The 15,044-nt window shown below is 44.8% G+C and overlaps 1 protein-coding gene across 4 annotated transcripts in view; it reads left to right on the plus strand.

Moving 5' to 3' along the window:
* VPS16 (VPS16 core subunit of CORVET and HOPS complexes) overlaps nucleotides 1-15,044 on the plus strand; it is a 521,592-nt gene that overhangs the window by 64,769 nt on the left and 441,779 nt on the right. For all 4 annotated transcript variants that reach the window (XR_012678248.1, XM_075179981.1, XM_075179978.1 and 1 more), the window contains exon 3: nucleotides 5,557-5,654. Coding sequence is in view for 3 of the 4 variants with exons in the window: in XM_075179981.1 (XP_075036082.1) it covers nucleotides 5,557-5,654 (98 nt within the window). In the remaining variant the exon portion in view is untranslated. The remainder of the gene's footprint in view (nucleotides 1-5,556; nucleotides 5,655-15,044) is intronic.

A 15,044-nucleotide genomic window follows, 5' to 3' on the forward strand; every position in this document is an offset into this window, starting at 1 on the left:
AACATTTAAAGCAGTCAGACCTCCTCATAATATAAATCCCACCAGATTCAGGATAGCTGGCAGACTGCCCTGCTCTCTCCTACCTGTTCTCATCACACTCGCGGCTTATGGCTACTGGTGTCTTTAGATCAGTTGCCTCTTGTCTGGATCCTGGAATGTTGGAGGCCCTATTTGGAAAAAAAATGGGTACACGAAATTTAGTAAACTCCAAACACCCCAGTGTTAAATCAATATAGCACCCACATTTTAAAAGTACACCTCCCTCCAACCAAAACATTAAATTAATAGCATACACATTTAATAAATAGACCTATTTCCCTCCAACCAGCTCCAACATTAAATTAATAGTGTTACCATTTAAAAAAATTAACCTATTTCCATCCCACAAACAGCCCCTCATACACACACATAATATAAATACACACACACACACACACACACATAATATACATACACTGGCCCCTCACACACACACACATTATATTAATATAAAGGGTGCCATTTTGAGGTAAGAGAGGTGTCAGGATTGAGGCAGCGGGTCATGTGAGGGAATAGATAATTAGCACGTGTCATGGGGAATATCAAAGAAAGGCTGGTGAGTGTTGTAAGGGTTTTGTTCGCTGCGGATGGGCCGTGTGGGGAACAGACTTATAACTCACATGCCCCCTCTCTGTCCAGCACCTTTAGCCACACATGCCCCCTTGTGCCCTGCAGCTTCCATCACACATGCCCCCTGTGCCCTGCAACTTCCATCACACATGCCCCCCTTGTGCCAGAGCAGCTTCCATCACACATGCCCCCCCTGTGCCAGAGCAGCTTCCATCACACATGCCCCCCCTGTGCCAGAGCAGCTTCCATCACACATGCCCCCCCTGTGCCAGAGCAGCTTCCATCACACATGCCCCCCCTGTGCCAGAGCAGCTTCCATCACACATGCCCCCCCTGTGCCAGAGCAGCTTCCATCACACATGCCCCCCCTGTGCCAGAGCAGCTTCCATCACACATGCCCCCCCTGTGCCAGAGCAGCTTCCATCACACATGCCCCCCCTGTGCCAGAGCAGCTTCCATCACACACATGCCACCCCTGTGCCAGAGCAACTGCCATCATACATGCCCCCCTTGTGCCCTGCAGCTTCACACACACATGTCCCCCCTGTGCCAGAGCAACTGCCATCACACATGCCCCCTGTGCCCTGCAGCTTCCATCACACATGCCCCCCTTGTGCCAGAGCAACTGCCATCATACATGCCCCCCTTGTGCCCTGCAGCTTCACACACACACGTCCCCCCTGTGCCAGAGCAACTGCCATCACACATGCCCCCTGTGCCCTGCAGCTTCCATCACACATGCCCCCCTTGTGCCAGAGCAGCTTCCATCACACATGCCCCCCTTGTGCCAGAGCAGCTTCCATCACACATGCCCCCCTTGTGCCAGAGCAGCTTTCACCACACATGCCCCCCTCCTGTGCCAGAGCAGCTTCCATTACACATGCCCCCCCTGTGCCCTGCAGCGTCACACACACATGCCCTCCCTGTGCCCTGCAGCGTCACACACACATGCCCCCCCTGTGCCCTGCAGCTTCACACACACATGCCCCCCCTGTGCCCTGCAGCTTCACACACACATGCCCCCCCCTGTGCCCTGCAGCTTCACACACACATGCCCCCCCGTGCCCTGCAGCTTCACACACACATGCCCCCCCTATGCCCTGCAGCTTCTCACACACATGCCCCCCCCCTGTGCCCTGCAGCTTCTCACACACATGCCCCCCTGTGCCAGAGCAGCTTCACACACACATGACCCCCCTGTGCCAGAGCAGCTTCCATCACACACATGCCCCACCTGTGCCAGAGCAACTGCCATCATACATTCCCCCCTTGTGCCATGCAGCTTCACACACACACACACACACACACACACACACACACACACACACACACACTACTTACCTTTTTTTACAGGAACCGAAAGAAGTGATGGAGCTCCTGTACCATGTGACCGCTGCGACCACATGACCCTGTAATGTCATATTGAGGTGCCTACAGTTACAGTGCCACTACAGTTTCTACCCCTAGGTCTAACACTGTGCCCCTCACCCTAGCGGTAAATGCGGCCCTGGATGGGCTCCTCCAATCAGAGCTCAGCACATGCTCCTATCACCCCTCAGCAGAGTCTCATGGGAAATATTTCCCCGACTCCCCCCGGCAGTCCAGTCCAAATCTGTTGTGGTGTTTAAATTGTTTTAGAGAAGTAAAGAAGAATAAATATGGAGGAAAGTGGCAGGTATCTTTTATAGTTTCAACCGATTTAAAAAGGCTAATCATACTTCTAATAAGAAGGGGTTGAGAACGGTTTCAGAATGGATGTGTAAATTTTTTTCTGAAATGCCAAAAGTTGTAAATGTTTGTGCCAGCTGCAGAAAACAACTTGGGACACTTTGAAAAGAGCAATAGGATCTTTTGTTCAGTTCCTCAAGATAATGTAGTATCAGCTCCCACTTGCTGACATTAGAGGGTATGTAACTACTGTCTATGACAACAAATGGTGGCTCGCATTTATTCTGGAGAAAGATGAAAACATTGATGAGGTGTAAGTGACATTCCTCCATCCAGCTGGTCCATCACCACCTTTTTCATACCCAAGGGAACCGGATATTTTATGGACTGCTATAGTAGATGTTCTGTGGCAGCTGAGTCTGTTGACTCCAACAGATTAAATACTACACCTTTTCTGAATTGGAAATACTAAAAACAATTGAAGCCTTCAGGCAGTTCCAACCCATTAAGTAGCACCATTCATCCAGAGCAGCAGCACCAAATGGTAATGATATGTAGTAAACTTTCTTAAATTATGTGAAAGGCATAAAATTATCACAACTGTTTTAAATATTTCAGTATTTAACATAATGTGTCATTGCACATAATATACATCAAAGGGAATGTTTAAGGAGTTAAATTAAAAGTAATAAACAGGCATAGATAGTTCTCATTTTTATTATTGTAACAAACAGTCCAAAATGAAAGCTCTTGTAGCAGATGATCTCATCATGTATTCAAAATAAAACAAGAGTTATTAACAACAGAGTGAACAATTTTTGAGATGTTTTTCAAAAATTGGCTTTTTGAGAAAATCTAAATTTTGATTTTGAAAATTTTACAATTATAATATTTATTGAAACATGATGCTGTGTTATAGATCATATAAAAGCCCGTAAAGAGGTTTAAAATGAGACATTGCCCAACTCTCTAGCTCTGTCAGGTGAGCTACAAATGCAATTAAAAAAATGTTAAAAGCAAGTTTTTTGTTAAAAAAGTGCAAATTTAAAGGCTACCTTCAAAAACAGTGCACATATCAGCCTAAGATTTGGGAATTTTCTTTACACATATGACAGTATTTATTATATCAAATTTCAATGCAATCTGAAAGTCAGTTTGAAACCATGTGTTTATTTGAGGTGGAGTGACCCATAAGTGGAACATGTCAGAATAATTTCCACATGAATGCCACAACCTAAGGTTTCCCAGCAGAACATTGCCCAGCGTATCATACTGCCTCCACCGACTTGCCTTCTTCCCATAGTGCATCCTGGTGCCATCTCTTCCCCAGGTAAACAACTCTCACACACACGGCTGTCTACATGATGTAAAAAATGTGATTCATCCGACCAGGCCACCTCCTTCCTTTACTCCATGGTCCAGTTCGGGAGCTCACGTGCCCACTGTAGGTTCTTTTGTCTGTGGACAGGGGTCAGCATGAACACTGATCGGCCTGTGCTTACGCAGCCCCATTCACAGCAAACTGCGATGCACTGTGTGTTTTGACACTTTTCTATCACAGCCAGCATTAACTTTTTCAGCAGTTTGTGCTACAGTAGCTCTTACTGGGTAATGGTACTGCCAATCAAATAGGATGTTTGATTGAGAGTGGTTCCCTTATACACTGACGGACGAGATATTCATACAATGCGAACCTTCGGATTATACAAGATGAGTGGACAATTATTATTATAAATGTAAAATCCCATTGATAACTAAGAATAAAACTATGGTAAGGATCTAAGAAAGACATTCTCTTGATTGAGAGAGGCAAAATAATCTTGCGACTGATGCTCCTGATTTACAAGGTTTTATTAAGGATATTGGAGTGCCACAATTGAGCTATAAGCAATTTTACTATTTAAGATAAAGAGTTGTATACCATTCTTAAACCTTAATTATTCCTATTTAAGTCACAGCCGAGTTCTAACCAATAGGCAACTATTGGGCGGAGTCATAATACTCCTCATTGGGTAATGATACTGCCAATCAAACTGGATACTCGACTGTGAATGGTTCCCACTCCAGTGACGTAAGTTAGTTCACACGGAACTGACTGTATATAAGAACTGTCAATTCATCCTCTTTGTTTGCCTTGACTAAGCAATACAGCAAAACGCGCGTCGGCGTTACCGCTGGATGCACGCAATTCTTTTTACTTTGAAGGAGTTTAGTTGATGCAATTTATACCCCTATAAGCCCAAAGATAGAGGGGACTAATAGGCAGTTAGGAAATCACACCCCATAACTCATTTGCAATTTGAGAGCGCTATTCTGCCGAGAATTTGCTGAGAATCCTTAAGCTATATCAATAGGACCTTTTGACAGATAGAATCCATGTTGATCACTTCATTATCTATCTGTACGGGAGTGGTGGGACTATTCTGATTAATACAGCATTCAAGGGCAAAGGAGATAGGTGGTAATACACTACTCCACCTTATTTAATCAGACACCCACGATCTGCTATCAAACAGATCAGATACTACTAAACATTTATCTAGTGCATATATATATGTGCAGATAAATGAAGGTGTTTATTACAACTCTTGCAACTGCAGGATATTTATCTAATTAACCACTCTATACACCTGCAGGTTAACCTGACTACAAAACCTTCATACCATATAATCCATGAATCAGGATTGTATAGGTATAAGATTATAGTGCATCCAGCCCATTTTTATTAAGATAATTTTATTTAATGAGCACATAATTATTTTATATTTTGCTTTTTTAAACACGTTAATAAAGGTTACATTTTAAAAGGATGGCCTCAATACATGATTAGAAATGTGATTGGTTACAGAGGATTCTGTGCACCTTACCAAAGAAACTTCTGTTCTTCCTCTTCCTTTATACGTCTTATATTAAGATACAGACTATGAATTATCTCAGAATGTTATTTAAGGGAAGTCTCCGGCATGCTTTGAGAGCAAAGCTTTTAACTTCGCTTTCCAAACCTGAGTGTTGTATCGATTTATTATTAGATTTCACTTTACCTGTATAATTTCTGACTGATATCTTGTTATGTTTGACTCGATATACGTTTAATAATTGTAATCATACTATACAATTTTACAATGCTTTTCTATTTACACTAGTCAATATTTGCCCTGGAAAAAAAGTCCAGTTTTTTTGTTTTGTTCATTTTGATAATTGTTTGTTTTGTTTTAAGTTTCTGTAAAGGATATACCGACAAAATGATTTACTTTACTTTTTTCATTTTCACATATGAAGCCTTGATGAAGAATCTATTGACAAAAGAGAAAACCAGCAGTTCACGGCCTGTTTTAGAGATTTACTCGGCATCTGGCATCCTTTTATCTACTATTCAGGTAAGTGAATTATGTGAGAACCTCAGAAGATGTGATAACGTTCATGTATAAAAGTAACATGAGTGACCCAAGTTACTGAATATGTGTGTGAATGAAAACATAAGTATTACATATTTGATTTTAAACTCCAAATGTAAGAGCTTTTAAATGTAACTATTTAAAAAATCCATAGACAAATTTTGTAATTTAAAGAAATCCATCTGCTTCACAGAACGTTGTATAGGACTGACTCACTATAATCATACTCGGCCGCAGTTTAGGCTTCCTCAAAGAACACAACTTGCAAAGTATCTGTCATTAGCAACTTTTCATGAAGCAGTGTTTTATGAGATATACCAACATGATATTGGGAAATCCGTTTTTGGGCAATGATCAGATACAAGTTGACAAACATAAAATTATCAGCACACTGCCATACATGACAAGTAGGTGAAGTGTCACAAAAAAAATACTACCATAAAAGTTATTCAATAATTGGGGATGATTTGGTGGAGTAGTTCAGCCAAGTTTGCCAATTTTAGGACACTCGTCTGCATACGTTTGTCTGGTAAATCGACAATTTAATAAGACAATGATTAAATTGTTTTAACCAATGTCTCTGGGTGGAAGGCAGAGGGGAGAACCTATTTGGTTTTAAACAATGTTTCAAATACAGGAGTGAGGGGATGCTGAGTGGACATAAATTCCCTACTAATAGCCTTTGGGGTATTAACACAACAGCCTTTTGGCCAGCGACTAGTGTACAGGTGCAAAACATGGTGTGGAATGTGTTAAGTTTGATTAGTATTATAAACAGTGGTCGAAGTGGACATTTAGAAGTGACTGTATGAAACAGGTAATGGGATTATAAGTGAAGGGAATTTGATAGTGCTTCACTAAAGGCAGAAGGACAAGTAGTGGTATGACATACTACTATATAAACCCCCACTTCGACCACTGATTGTAACAATATAATGATCCAAACAGGAGCAACAATAACCCCTCCATTTCTACCCTACAAGGAAGTCCTTGTAACAACATAACGACCTATGAAGACCTTTTCTAAATGCAGACATGCTTACTTTGAATGCTGCCTGTAATGAACTTGAGGCCAGGGAGCATTATATATGGTTCCTTGTTCCATCACCTCACCTTTTGCCTCACAAGCTGTGTAGCAGCCCACTGGTTAGAGAGGAGTCAAGAAGTGAGGTAGTATCCTCAGGGGAGGGGGGAGGGTAGCTAGGTATTTGTTGTCTCCTTGCTGCTAAATTATGTTCACAAGTTTTTATTACCTGGTGGACACCATGTTTTGCACCTCTACACTAGTCGCTGGTGTCGGATCTAAATCAGATTGTTCACCTGTGAGTGTCAGTTTCAGTTATGAGCTCATCAGCTGGAGAGAATTGCACTGCATGTTTTGCGTGTACAATTAGCTCTGCTTTATTAGTTGCAAGTCCATATCTATATAGCACAAAATCACATATTACAGAAAACTATGCCCCAAAAGGTTTTAACCACTCATGCTTCCTTTAAACAGATCTTGCTACATTCTCTCATTTTCACTCAGGAATACTCCCCAGGGGGGAGTTGTTTTATCTCCATCTGCTATATCCAAGGTCATTGGGCATAGTCTTGTGCAAACAGTGAATAACTCCTACGAGCTAGCAGTATCTAATCTGTCTTTAAGCTATAAGAGAACAAAATTGCTATAAAGCAACAAGATGGCGTCCGCTTAGCAAAATCACATTTCTCACTGGCCAAAAGGCTGCTGTGTTAATCCTGTCATATTATTCTATATATTATTTACATAAAAAATTATATATACAGTACTGTGCAAAAGTTTTAGGCAGGTGGGGAAAAAATGCTGCAAAGTAAGAATGCTTTGAAAAATAGAAGTGTTTATTTTTATGAATTTAATAAAATGCAAAGTGAATGAACAGAAGAAAAATCTAAATCTAATCAATATTTGGTGTGACCACCCTTTGCCTTTAAAACGGCATCAATTATTCTAGGTACACTTGCACACAGTTTTTGAAGGAACTTGACAGGGAGGTTGCTCCAAACATCTTGGAGAACTAACCACAGATCTTCTGTGATGTAGACTTGCTCAAAGCCTTCTGTCTCTTCATGTAATCCCAGAAAACTCTATGGGCATATTCAATTGACGGCGGGATCGCCGAAAATCCCGCGCTCGAAAAATATTACCGTTAATACGGTAATCCTGTGCGTAAAAGCCGTTAATACTGTAATTTACTCGCTGGATTTCAGCTCGCGAGCTGAAATTCAGTGAGTAGTTACCGTATTAACGGTAATATTTTTCGAACGCTGGATTTTCGGCGATCCCGCCGTCAATTGAATATGCCCCTATGATGTTATGATCCGGGATCTGTGGGGGCCATATCATCACTTCCAGGATCCTTGTTCTTCTTTACGATGAAGATAATTTTTAATGACATTGGCTGTATGTTTGAGGTCCTTGGCCTGCTACAGAATAAATTTGAAGCCAATCAGATGCCTCCCTGATGATATTGCATGATGGGTATGTACCTGCCTATATTTCTCAGCATTGAAGACACCATTAATCCTGACTAAATCCCCAACTTCATTTGCTGAAATGCAGCACCAAACTTGCAAGGAACCTCCCCCATGCTTCACTATTGCCTGCAGACACTCATTATTGTGTTCTCGTTTCTATGAGTGGGGTGACCAGTTGAAGTCATCAGGATCATTCTCCCCCGTATCTCTTGTAGCAGTGGCATATGTGAAAATGACTCTCTTCTGCAACCAGTCCTTGGTCCAACATCTGCAATGTTTGCTTTCCTGTTTATTGTTTGCAGCGTTGTTGTCATGGCACCAAGCGCACGATTTTCTTTTAATGGGCAGGCTCATTATAAACAAAATAAAAACCTACCAAGTGTACAGTTTTGCAGGGAGTGAACCGAACATAAACTATACACAAAGCAATGAATGGTGAGGAAGCGCTTCCTCTACCTAGATGTTTGTGTGGGGTGAGGTTCCGCCCATTTTTTAAATTATGTTAAGATATTGCTGCAGGATAGGCAGGTATCTGTATAATGTGTGAGGAGTCAATCATTTCAGTAGGTGATTGAGAGATGCAGATCTCTGATTTGACCGTAAATCATGTAGTTGTGCACATGTGAATTTTTTTTTTTTTAAACGTATTCTTTATTTAAATGTTGCATAACAATCATTATTATTATTATCTTTTATTTGTTAGGCGCCACAAGGTTTCCGCAGCGCCGCACATAGTACAAACAGTAGACTATACATGGTATAACAGTACAGAACAATAAACAAAAAGTACCAATACTTCACAAACTCCAGGCAGGCAGATGCAATAGACACGGAGCAGAGGAACGGTAAAGAAGACAGGAGGGAAGAGGGCCCTGCTCATACGAGCTTACATCCTAAGGGAGGGTAAAACAGACCAGGCACAAGAGGAGCCAGTTGAGGGAATGGGAGAGAGGGGAGAATGAGCGGAGGAGATGGGGGTTAAGTGGATGGTTGGTAGGCTTTGAGAAAGAGGTGAGTTTTGAGTGCACGTTTGAAGGAGCACAGAGTAGGAGAGAGGCGGATGGAGCGAGGGAGGTCATTCCAGTGAAGGGGGCTGCACGGGAAAAGTCCTGGATTCTGGAATGGGAAGATGTGATCAGAGTGGAGGAGAGGCGGCGGTCATTGGCCGAGCGCAGGGAGCGGGCGGGAATGTGAATGGAGAGGAGGCTAGAGATATAAGGGGCAGTAGAGTGGGAGAGAGCCTTGTAAGTTGTGGTGAGGAGTTTGAAAAGAATTCTGTAGGGGAAGGGGAGCCAGTGTAGGGCAAGGCTGAGAGGGGAGGCAGAGGGGGAGCGGCGTGAGAGGAAGATGAGTCTTGCGGCCGCATTGAGTATAGAGCAGAGGGGGGAGAGACGGGAGTGGGGGAGGCCGGTGAGGAGGAGGTTGCAGTAATCCAGGCGGGAGATGATGAGTGCGTGTATGATGGTTTTGGTGGCCTCCTGAGAGTGAAAGGGACAGATGCGGGCAATGTTGCATAGTTGGAAGGGACAGGCTTGGGCAAGAGAATGAATGTGGGGGCAAAAGAGAGAGAGGAGTCAAGGGTGACACCCAAGCAGCGGAGTTGGGTGACAGAGGAGATGGTATTGTTGTTAACGACAATGGAGAGGTCATGGTGGGATGGGAGGCTGGGAGGAGGAAAGACAATGAGTTCAGTTTTGGAAATGTTGATTTTGAGAAAGCGCTCCGACATCCAGGAGGAGATGGCGGCGCGGCAGTCAGATACCTGAGCGAGGAGGGTGGAGGAAAGATCAGGTGAAGAGATGTAAAGTTGAATGTCGTCAGCATAAAGGTGATACTGAAGGCCAAAGGAGGAGATGAGAGCACCAAGGGAGGAAGTATAGAGCGAAAAGAGTAGAGGGCCGAGAACGGAGCCCTGTGGGACTCCTACAGCGAGAGGGTAGGGGGAGGAGGAAGAACCAGACGTGGATACAGAGAAGGAGCGGTTAGCGAGGTATGAGGTGAACCAGGCGTGGACAGAACCAGAGAGGCCGAGAGAGAGAAGAGTTTGCAGCAGGAGGGGGTGGTCCACGGTGTCAAAGGCTGCGGAGAGGTCAAGGAGGATGAGTAGGGAGAAATGACCCTTGGATTTGGCCGATAGGAGATCATTAGTAACCTTGGCCAGGGCAGTTTCGGTAGAGTGGAGGGGTCAGTAGCCGGATTGGAGATGGTGAAGGAGGGAATTGTCCGAGAGGTGCCTGGTTAGGCGGCTGCAGACAATCCGCTCAAGTAATTTAGAGGCATAGGGGAGAAGAGAGATAGGAAGATAGTTGGCAAAAGATGTGGGGTCGAGATTTGGTTTCTTAAGGATAGGAGAGATGAGAGCGTGTTTAAAAGAGGAGGGTACTACACCAGAGTAGAGTGATAGGTTGAAAAGGTGTGCGAGGTAAGAGCAGGCAGTGGGAGAAAGAGAGCGAAGGAGGTGAGAGGGGATGGGATCGAGAGGGCAGGTAGAGGGTGGAAAGGAAAGAATGACAGAGCGAACTTCTTCACCTGTTGTAGGGCAGAAGGATTACCAGAGTTGGGTGTCGGTGGGAGGTGAAGCGAAGAGGGAGGCGGGAGAAGAGGGTGAGGAGATGTTCAGTCTGATGGCCTCAGTTTTGGAAGAGAAAAAGGTGGCAAAGTCAGAAGCGGAGAGGAAAGACGGGACAGAAGGGGGGGGGCGGGGGAGAGAAGGGAGCTGAAGGTGGCAATGAGGCGGCGGGAATTGGAGGACTGAGAAGAAATGAGGGACTTAAAGAAGGATTGTTTGGCGAGGGAGAGGGCGGAGCAGAAAGAAGAGAGGATGAATTTAAAGTGAATGAAGTCGGCCAGGGAACGAGATTTCATCCAGAGGCGTTCAGCAGTGCGAGAGCACTTTTGGAGGAAGCGGGTGAGTTTTTAGTGCCAGGGCTGGGGAATAATGCGGCGTCTGCTGACAGTAGAGGCCGGGGCGACAGCGTCCAGGGCAGTAGTGAGGGAGAGATTGTAGAGGGAGGACGCCTGGTCAGGACAGACAATGGAGGGAAGGGGTGATAGAGTTTCAATAGAGGAGGAGAAGGAGGTAGGGTCAATAGCGTCAAGGTTGCGCCTGGTGAGGGTGGCTTTGGGCGAAGCAGGAGCAGGGGAGGAGGACAGAGTGAAGGAGAAGAGGTGGTGGTCAGATAGTGGGAAGGGAGAGTTGGAGAAATCACAGAGATGAGAGAAGACAAGGTCAAGGGAGTGACCAAGACAGTGGGTGGGGGAAGAGGTCCACTGAGTAAGGCCTAGGGAGGAGGAGAGGGCGAGAAGTGTGATGGTGGCGGGGTCAGAACAGTTGTCAATAGGAATATTAAAGTCACCAAGTATGATGGAGGGAAGGTCAGAGGAAAGGTAGTGGGGGAGCCATGAATAGAAGTTGTCAAGGAAAAGGGAGGAGGTGCCTGGGGGACGGTAGATGATGGAGACACGGATGTGGATGGGGGAGAACAGCCAGATGAAGTGTACTTCAAAGGAAGAGAAAGAGAGGGAAGGTAAAGTAGGAATGACCCGAAAAGTGCAGTTAGGGGAAAGGAGGAGACCCACTCCACCTCCTGGACGCTCATCCGGGCTGGTGGAGTGGGTGAAGGAGAGGCCCCCATAGGAGAGGGCGGCAGGTGAGGCAGTGTCAGAAGAAGTAAGCCAGGTTTCAGGGATGACAAGAAGATTTATTGTGAATCATTGATTCACAGTAACAATTCAATGTAAACAAATGTAACAAGACAGCAACATAATGACGTTTTCAGGGAATATGAGAACATAACTAATCACAGGGGCAAAGACAGACATACAAGGAAAAGTGGGGGAGGGAAGGGAGGTGGGAGGAAGGACAATGAGGTGCGCAAGAGAATGATGGGGGATATTCTCAGTCAGGACCGGACTGGGACTAAAAATCAGCCTTGGCATTTAAAGTACACAGGCCCACCTCAGTTACAGCAGGAAAGAAGCTATGTGCCGCTGCGCAGCGGTGGCGTTGAAAGGGGCGTGACCACATTGTGTTGTGGGTGTGGCCAACATGGGGCATTGATACATACATTATAATAGAACATTACATTTATCACGCCTCCCCAGCCACATCACGCCATCCCCAGCCCACTGTACTTCTCTATGCTTCTAGTGCTGCTGACATCCATAAGGGTGGGAACTTCCTGTAGATTGAGCAGGGAAGCTCTTTGTCTCACGAGATTACCAAATCTTGTGATACTTAGAGCTCCTCGCCTTGCTCTGCAGGCTGTGTCCTGTCCGGGAACTGGGAGCAGCTATCGGTTCCCTTCCCCTAACCAGAGGTGGATTAAGGCTCAGGGGGCCTAGGGTATTTAAGACAGCAGGGCCCCTATTATGTAACATGGTAATCATTTTAGACAAATACATAGGCAATACTGTGTGCACTACTGTTAGAGGCAAACAGCTCTGCCTTCACAAGCAGTACATTGTGAAGTGGGACATGCCTCCCAACTGTCCTTGCAGTCGGACCAATTTCTGACTAAGTGAGACAGTCCCCCAAATTCAAGACTGCCCCACCAGATTCAAGACAGTTGGCAGACTGTCCTGCTCACTTTCACCACATGTAACAGCTGGTTTCTTTAGCTCAGTTCCTTCTTGTCTTGATCCTGGAATATTGGATGCTCTATTTTGAGCCAACCAGCCCTGGTGTTAAAACAATAGCACTCACGTTTTATAATTAGGCCTTCCTCCAGTCTCCACAATAATATTATTCACATTTAATAAGTAGACCTATTTCCCTCCAAACAGTCCCAGCAATAAATTAAATAGCATTAAAGTTTAATAAATATAGCCATTTTCCACAACCATCCCCAGCAATAAATAATTCATATTCACATTTAATAAATAGCCCTCCTCCCCCAAATCAGCCCCATATTCAATTGATAGCTCTAAACCAATGGAGTATTAAATTATAGGTTCCTTCACCTCACCTTTAATAATTGGCTCCACCTACACTCCACCATTAAATAGCCTACCTTCCACACTATATTAAGATCCTCCCTTCCCTCACATATCATATTTAAATATTGCGCGCGCGCCGTAGGGACATGGGGACACACACACACCCACCCCCCTTAGGGACATGGCGCCACACACCATAGGGACATAGCGCCACACTTACCTTGTTACCCCCCCCTGCGCACTGCTCGGCAGACAGACTTTCAGTGATGTGCGGCCGATGCAAGTAATCACATGGGACGCGCACCACGTGACAGGTGCCGTCCCATGTGATTAAAATCACATGGCCGCACATCACTGAAAGTCCGTCCGCCGAGCAGCAGTCGCTGCTCAGGCGGGCGGTCATGCTGCCGGCTGCATCGGCCCAACTAGCCATCGGCCCTTCTGGCATTTGCCAGATGGCCTTTCTGGCCCTGCTCTCAGTCACAATAAGTGGTAGGACTCCATGGTGCACATTATGGAGTTAGAATGGATAAGTAGAATATAGTAAGGGAAATGAGCAAGGTCAGTATGTTATATTGCAATAACAGCTCTATCAACATGGTGGGAGTGATGGGGTTAGTCTTGAGCAGTATTCTGCCTTCTCTTTAAATTTCAGCCAGCTGAAGCAGGTGGCTGTGAACTCAGATGTTCGGTCACAGGCTGAAAGGGATAATTCCTCCATGGACATGTATAAATCAATGTGGAACCACTCGGACACAGTGGGAGGAGAGGGAGACTTCCAACAAACCGGGATCAGGGATTTGGCTGCATTATTCAAGTGTTTAAGCAGCAGTAATTTTTTATTTATTTTTTATAGGATGAGATTGAAATGTTGGACAAGGACAAGAGCCAGAAATCGCGGTCAGTCGGCACATTCGCCCCCGTGAACATTTTGGAGAGATGTATTATTTCATTGCAATAGGGGGAGATCCTCGAGTATGACCACTAGATATGGAGCTGCGAACCTAAGGAAGAATTGCATCTCCAGCAAAGGGGAGAAATACTTATTGAAAATTTATGTAACCATTTGAGATATCTGTTACCGTCGTGTTAGAATCTTATACTGGGTTTCAACAATGGCTGTGTTTTGTGGGCATGCATGAGTAGCCATGAATTCTTTCTGGATTGGCCCAGTGAGATCGCTAAGGTCTCTTTCCCAAGTCTCTGTGTAACGAGGGTTATGTATAGAATTGTCCTCAATGAGTATTTGGTAAATAGCAGAGATAGTGTGTTTGTTAGAGTGCACAGGGTGTTAGCAGCCTACTCATATTGGCTAGAGTGCTCTGTTTGTATAGAAGAGTGCAAAGTTGTAAATATCTCCAATGTTTGTTTGCGGGAAGGGGAGCCTCAGATTGAAGTTATTCAAACTCTTGCACCGAACCATGCTTGACCAGGTGCCCTAGTCTTAAGATCCCTCTTGTAGACAAAGTGGCAAACTGTCTGGACTGGAGTCCAGGTGGGAATTCTGAGTTGCCCAAAAAAGAGGTCAGGAGGCCAAGACTGTAGAAATACATTTGCTTGCTCTAATCCCTTTTCAGCAATCTAGCATGGGACCTATAGTGGGGTGACCTATAGTGGGTAGGTTTGGGAGCCACGGTAACAGGTTCAATGGGGTAATCAGTCCATGCCCTTCAATATGAATCCACTGTTTATGCCTCACCAATCTTGTCCACTCCAGAACTCTAGTGGGTATAGAGGCCTGGTAGTAGCACCAGAAGAGCGGTAGTTGTAGGCGACCTTGGTGACGAGGTCTATAGAGAATGTCATGTTTGAATCTTGGCCAGCTTGGCCCCCTAAACAAAATCCCTGATCACGCGTTGTAGATCTATAAAAAAAACTCCTGGATACCCTGATTGGAACCGTGTGGAAAACATAAATAGTACCCTGTTCATTTTTATA

This window comes from Mixophyes fleayi, chromosome 7, assembly GCF_038048845.1.
Source record: "Mixophyes fleayi isolate aMixFle1 chromosome 7, aMixFle1.hap1, whole genome shotgun sequence".
Taxonomy (NCBI): Eukaryota; Metazoa; Chordata; class Amphibia; order Anura; family Limnodynastidae; genus Mixophyes; species Mixophyes fleayi.